Here is a 7,075-nt window from a genome sequence, read left to right on the forward strand (position 1 = left end):
GTCGGGGGCAGGGAGGCCCGCGCGGGACGGCGGCCGCGGTGGGGACAGTGGGCCGGGCCACGCGGCTGGGTGAGGGTCAGCCAGGCCACGGGCCTTGGACAGGACTGGCCTGGTGCTCCTCGGCCGCCGACGTCGGACACGGCGAGGGGGGCTCCGGGGGAACCCGCGGGGGGACGGCGCTAGCCTGGATTCCCCCATCCCGGAGCCAATCAGAGGCCTCTGGGTCAGGCCAGTCCTCCGCCCGCCCGGCTCTAACGTGGCCCTGCCGTGTCCCCCCCCCAGGGAGCCCGGTGTCTCCGCGGCGAGGAAGCTCCGGGCCCAGACTTCTGCGAGATGGACCGAGTGACCAGATACCCGATCCTCAGCATCCCCCACACACCCCGCGCCACGGGCCTGGCCCTGGATGGGGACACCAGCCACACCTTCGAGCTGGTGGCCGTGGGGCCCGAGGCCAGCAGCTGGGGCCAGGACCAGGAGGCACAGCTGGGCACAGCGAGGACGGGGGCACCCTGTGGCGTGCGGGCGTCTTCCAGCCAGCTGTCCCTGCGGCCACTATACTGGGAGGGTGACAGGGACCGGGAGGTGAAGGGTTACCACCTGGACACCGGCGACGCGCCCTCCAGGAGGCCATGGGACCTGGAGCAGGAGCGCTGGGCGGTCATCCATGGCCAGGCAGTCAGGAGGAGCGGGACAGTGGCCACACGCTGGGGCACCCCTGACCATGGGGCCCTCGGGAGCCCCGGCCAACCCCCGTCCACGCCCCCCGGGGAGAGCGTGGTGGACAGGGAGCAGATCGACTTCCTGGCAGCCCGGCAGCAGTTCTTGAGCCTGGAGCAGGCCGGCACGGGGGTCCCTGGGAAGCCCCCGGCCAGGGCAGCCGCTGCCTGTGCCCCACCAGGGGTCAGCCAGGCCCCCCAGGCCTCGGCCGGGCCCCACCTAGCCAACGGGTACGGGGGGAGGGAGGCAGCCAGCGGGGAGAGGGGGGGCCACGGTGTGCCTGCTGGGCCGAGCCTCCCACCTGGGCACAGCCCCAGCCCCCGGCCCCAGGAGAAGCCCCCCGAGCCCCCCAGGGAGACACCCATCGAGCGGGAGATCCGGCTGGCCCAGGAGCGGGAGGCAGACCTGCGGGCACAGAGGGGGCTCGGGCGGGCGGCCAGCCACCAGGAGCTGGTGGAGATCCCAGCCAGGCCGTTACTGGCCACACAGAGCCTGGCCACAGCCCTGCGGCGGGACAGGGGGAGGCCGTCGCTCTGCGTGCAGCGGGACATGGTGCAGGAGTCGCGGCGTGAGGAAGACCACCGGCAGCAGAGCTTGCGGGCGGGCCGCGCGTCCACGCCCGACAGGGTCTCCGAGGACTCCCAGCCCGGACTCAGGAGGGCCCTCAGCTCGGACGCCATCCTTGGCGTGGCCCTCCACCCGGAGCCTCCGGGGAGGCAGGTGAACCGCATCCCGCCTGATGCCTACCAGCCGTACCTGAGCCCTGGGGCCCCACGGCTGGAATTCTCAGCCCTCAGAGCGTCCGGCAGGCCTGGCAGCCTCCCCACCAAGGAGACCAGGGCCACAGGGTCTCCGAGCCACCACTCAGAAGTCCCGGGGAAAGCCTTGAGCATGAAGCAAGAGCACTGGAAGCCGCCCGGGGGGCCCCTGCGAGCCAGCGGGGGCGTTGTGCGGTGGGAGTACTTCCGTCTGTGTCCCTTGCGGTTCAGGGTTCCAGACGTGCCCCTGCAGGCTGAGGCCCCACACATCTGGGGCTGGGAGGTGCCCGGGGGCCCAGCCTTGAGGCTGCAGAAGTCTCAGTCGTCGGAGCTGCTGGAGAAGGAGGTGGAGAGCGTCCTGCGCAGGGAGCGGGAGCTGGCAGAAGAGCGGAGGAGCGCCCTCTTCCCAGAGGTCTTCTCCCCACCGCCTGAGCCTGAGGAGGGCGAAGGCGGGAGCCCGGACTCCAGGAGCTCCTCACGGGCGTCTGGTGAGGAGGGCTGGGGGTGGCAGCTTTGCTCAGATCTGAGGTTGGCCGGGAGCAGGGTGTCGGGAAGGGGCTGGGGGGGCCAGGGGACACCTCCTGACTCTATCCGCCCTTGCCGCCCTCGGCTGGCCTAGCTGCATGTCTGTCAACTCAAGCCATAGACAGGGAGAAAAGTCAGATTTTGCTTTATGGATTTGAGTGTCTTGTTCTTAGGTGCGTAGAGGTTCACAGATAAACTGAGTCAACTGCTCCTTTGTGTCTGTGAGGCAGCCTCTTGTCACGTTTAACACTGCTCCTTGCACAGCAGACCCACCTGTCTCCTGACTGGTCAGCCTCGCCAGCGAGTGGGTGCCGTCCGTCCACAGGGAGAAAAGTCAGATTTTGCTTTATGGATTTGAGTGTCTTGTTCTTAGGTGCGTAGAGGTTCACAGATAAACTGAGTCAACTGCTCCTTTGTGTCTGTGAGGCAGCCTCTTGTCACGTTTAACACTGCTCCTTGCACAGCAGACCCACCTGTCTCCTGACTGGTCAGCCTCGCCAGCGAGTGGGTGCCGTCCGTCCACTCCCTGAGCCCCTGATTCGGGTCTCATCCAGAGACTCTGGTCTCCTGAGCGAGGACTCCTGAGTGTCCTGCCCTTCTTCTCTGGCCCCCAAGGTATCACAGGCAGCTACTCGGTGTCCGAGCTGCCCCTCTTCACCCCCATTCGCCTGCACTCAGAGCTGGTATGGACAACAGAGGCCCCAGAGGACAGTGTCCCCAGGCAGAGGAAGCAGGACCTGTGGGTGAGTCTGCAGCCCTCTCCCCAGACGGCCCTGCAGGGCCCCGAGGGCTGAGCGAGCCTCAGCATGGCCCGGGTTTGGGTAACACCTCTGCCCGCTGGTGACCGTGCCTCGGTGTGCCCAGCTTGAGGGAGTAATGACCTGCGTGGCTTCGGCCTGGAGAGGCAGCAGCAGGGTCTGTCCCTACCACGAGGTTGCCCCGGGGTGGCTCTGCTGGAAGGACGAGGGCCCGCAGTTTACTGCCACTGGTCCCACCTGGGTGTTCCTCTGAGACCCTAACGCCTCCGTGGAGCTGGCCACGGTGGAGCTGGCCACGGTGGGGCTCGGGCACGGTGTGGGCAGCTCGATGCCGCTCCCCGGCTAGCCCGCTCACCCCCTGACAGGCCCTGGATGGTACCGCTGTGGCCCAAGGGGTGGGGGCCCGCTGAGGACAGAGCCCCACACAGGGAGGGTTGGCTTCCCTACCACGGAGCACAGCGAAGTGATCCTGACTGCAGGGGCAGCCGGGGCGGAGGGAGCTGGGCGCTGGGACCCGGGGAGGCCTCGCGGGCGGCGTGCAGGGGTGCGTGTGGGGAGGCTGCAGGCTGAGGCTGCTGTCTCCCACAGTACGCCGGCCTCGACCCCTCGGACCACGTCAGCGCAGAGGTGAGTGCTCCCCCGTTCACGCACCCTGTCCTGGTCTCCTTGCGGCTCCGGCTCCTCATAGCCCAGCCGGGTCCACCAGGCACCATGCCCTGCCCTCCGGCTCCTGGGAGGAGCGTGGGGCCCTAATGCGTGGCCGAAGCCCGGCACCTGGACATGTGGGGGCCGGCCAGAGCAGCCACCTCCTCCCCACACGACAAAGGCTTTTGAGCAGCTAGGCCCCACACGAGGGAGCCCGGCCCCTGGGCCCCAGGCTGGTCCAGGGCCAGGCCCAGTGCTGTCCCCACGAGGGCCCAGGGTCCTTCCCGGCCACCGCATGGGAGGTCCCGCTTCAGCCCCTCCAGGGGCAGGTGGCGGAGAGGCCTGACCACCGTCTCTCCTCCCTGTGCAGGACCTGGAAGCCACACGGGTGGCCCGCCACCAGAGCCCCATGGCCGAGCGCTGGGAAGCCGGCCTGTACACCAGCGAGGACAGAGACTGAGCCGTGGGGAAGCCCAGACCGCCCTGACCCTCTCTGTTCTGCCCCTGGGACGCTTCCCTGCTGCTAGGGTCCACACCTGGGCCTGGCGGGACCCCGCCATCTCTGCTCCAGGAGGAGGGTGCCAGCTCCCGACGTTCCTTCTGTGGGAGGGCACGGGCATGGAGGGGCAGACAGAGCCGGCCCTCCCACCCCGCGGAGACCCCCTGGGCCCGGGTCCTGGGCCCTCCTGCCCCAGCCACACCGCTGGACTCCCGGGTCCTGGGCCCTGGGGCAGCCCCAGCCCCACCAGCAAGAGAGGGGCTCGCGGGTCCCACACCCGCCCGGCCCTCGCACCCTGGGACATAAACCCCAATGAGCTGCTGCCGGCCTGGGTCTTTCTTCCCCCACAACTCCCACCAGGCGCGTCCTGGGACTTCTAGACAGATGGCTGCCGGGCACGTGTGTGCCCGTGTGTGAGTGCACGTGTGTGTGCTTGAGTGTGAGTGTGCACGTGCGCGAGTGAACGTGTGTGTATGTGTGAGTGTGAGTGTGAGCACGAGTGAGCGTGTGAGTGTACGTGTGTGCATGTGTGCGTGTGAGAGTGTGCGTGAGTGTGTGCGTGAGTGAATGTGTGTGCGTGCACGTGTGTGTGCGTGTGAGAGTGAGTGTGAGTGTGTGCACGAGTGAACATATGTGCATGTGAGTAACTACCCAGCACACCCTTCCCCTGGGGCTTAGTGAGCGTGTGTCCAATCCCAGATCTAGGTCTCAGGGAGCCGGACTCACCCCAGGACGCAGGGTCAGAGGATCAGGATGAGGGGGATAGACCCCTGGGCTCCCCAGCCTCTGAGCTCCCCAACCCTGAGCTCCCCCGACCCCTGGACTCCCCAACCCCTGAGCTCGCCCCCCCTGACCCCTGAGCTCCCCCTCCTCTGAGATCCCCAACCCCTGAGCTCCCCAACCCTGAGCTCCCCAACCCTGAGCTCCCCAGCCTCTGGACTCCCCGACCCCTGAGCTCCAGGGCAGTTGGGGCCCGTCCCCACAACGGTTCCCCCATCTTAAGAGCCAGCCCAGGTGTCGGGGTCTCAGAAGAGTCCCCTGGGCCCCCTAACCCTTCCTGCCCCCTGGAACCATGAGGAAGTGACATTATGCAGCTCAGGACTCAGCCGGGACCCCCAAGTGCCTGCTGGACCACCCTGGCCTGTCTGGCTCTGCAGCCCTGGCCTGGTCTCCCCTGCTCTGCCTTGTCCCGTCTCTGTCCAGAGGTCTCTCCCCGTCTCTGTCTCCATCTCTCTTTTCCTGTCCACGTCACTGCCCCCACCCCAAATATCCGAGTCGTGTGTCGGTTCAGAGCTGCTGGTGAGCGAAAACACATGAGCAACGGGCTCCTCCAGGAGTGCGAGCACGAAGCCCCCCCCCCCGCCACCGGTTCTGTTTGGTCCGAAGCTGATGGGAGGCAGGCCTGGGCAGGGGCCGCGGGTGAGGCCAGGCCAGGCTGGGCGGCAGAGTGGGACCTGTCTGGAAAGGACGGTGGAAAAGCTGGACAGACGGCGAGGTCGCTACGACAAGGAGGGACGTGCTGGTGGCTCAAGCGTGGACGCTCAGGGAGCAGTGCCAGAGGACAGGCCCCGTGCGACCCACTCCCAGCAGGTCCCTAGGGCAGTCCCACCCACAGGGACAGCGGGAGCGGGTGCCAGGGAGTGCATTTCCTGGGGATGGGACTGCGGTGGGCAGCTTAGAAGGTTCTGGAGCCGGACGGTGGGGACGTTGCCACAGCCGTGGGGACACGCTCACACGCTGAGCTGGGCGGCCGACCATGGAGCGCTCGGGGTGAGACCTGTCTGCAGGCTGGGACTCACGGGGGCCAGGCGCGGGGCGTGCACCTGTGAGCCCGGTGATCCAGGGGGCCGAGGAGGGCGGCCAGAGCTCCAGGCTGCCGGGGCAGCGTGGGAGACCCTGAGAGAGCGGGGCTGGGGTGACTTGCGCCCAGCTGGGAGGCTGAGGAGGATGGCCAGATGGTGAGACCCTGGCTTTAAAAACAGCTCAGGGGCCGGCAGGTGGTGTGGAGGTTAAGGCGTTGGACGCCACGTGGCCAGCCGCGGTTCGAGTCCTGGTCCTGGCGGCCTGCCTTCTCGTTTCTGTCCCTCTCTGGTCAAAATTGTAATAATAATCATTCCATTTAAATTTAATGATTATCTTTAAAAAGTACCTAAAACGGGGCCAGCAGGTGGCGTGGTGGTTCTGGTGCTGGACCCCCACGTGGCCGACTGCCGTGTGTAGGCGGCTGGCCTTCTCGCCCTCCCTCTCTCTCTCTGCGGCTCTCTCTGGTCAAACTTAAAAACTAATGATGATGATGATGATGACTGAGATTAAATAAAAATAATTTAAAGTAATAACTAAAATGGCAATTTTCTCTCACCAGAGAGAGAGAGAGCACCCTCGGGGCGTGGCCACCCTGCAGCCTGTCTCTATGGTTCCACCCCATCGAGATCTGGGCATGCGCCTACGTGCCTGCCGCGTTGTTCAGGCTGCCCTGCACCACGCCCTTGGCCACACGGGGTCCGCCTTCCGTGACCAGCAGGGCCATGCCGGGCCCAAATACCGTGTTTCATCGCAAAGGAAGAGCGCACCAGGAAAACACTCGCTCTTCTGACGAGCGAGAAGTCGTGGGCCGGGCCGTCTGCTGGCACCTGCAATTACAGGCTGCGTGGAGTTTAAGGCTTGGATCCCACGTGCTCATCTCAGCAGTTCAAGTCCCAGACACGGAGGCTCGGGAAGCACACTAGGTACACATGTGCCCAAAGTCCCGGAGAGACTGGGGCAGTCGCAGCGTGGCCATCCCCTGGGCGGCTCGCTCTCCCTCCCTGGAGAGCACATGTGCCTTGGAGCAAATGTTTAAGGAAGGGGCAGCAGGTGGAATGGTGGGCGAGGCGCTGGACTCCCTCCCACATGGCCACCCGTAGTTCGAGTCCCAGACCTGGCAGCTTGCCTTCTCATTTCCCTCCCTCTCTGGTGAGCATATGGGCCCCATAGCAAATACAATAATAATAATAATTAGTGGGACCAGCAGTTGGCGTAATGACTGTCGCTGGACTCCCATGTAGTCAACCGCAGTTCGAGTCCCGGACCCGGTGGCTTAAACTCACATTGGGTGCGTGTGCGTGCGTGCCCAGGATCCCGAGAGGAGGATGAAGGAGAAGGGATTGCGGCGTGGCCATCCTCCCCAGGGGCGA

General features: G+C 66.0%; 1 protein-coding gene across 1 annotated transcript; it reads left to right on the plus strand.

The window, feature by feature from the left end:
- Positions 1 to 333: 333 nt before the first annotated feature.
- MISP (mitotic spindle positioning) lies at positions 334 to 4,088 on the plus strand. Its single transcript, XM_006171746.2, has 4 exons — positions 334 to 1,963; positions 2,616 to 2,743; positions 3,347 to 3,385; positions 3,774 to 4,088. Exons 1-4 carry the CDS (start codon positions 334 to 336, stop codon positions 3,861 to 3,863), a joined length of 1,887 nt encoding a protein of 628 aa, XP_006171808.1. The 3' UTR covers positions 3,864 to 4,088.
- The last annotated feature ends 2,987 nt before the right edge of the window (positions 4,089 to 7,075 follow it).

The sequence above is a fragment of the Tupaia chinensis genome, unplaced genomic scaffold, assembly GCF_000334495.1.
Source record: "Tupaia chinensis unplaced genomic scaffold, TupChi_1.0 Scaffold149964_1, whole genome shotgun sequence".
NCBI lineage: Eukaryota > Metazoa > Chordata > Mammalia > Scandentia > Tupaiidae > Tupaia > Tupaia belangeri.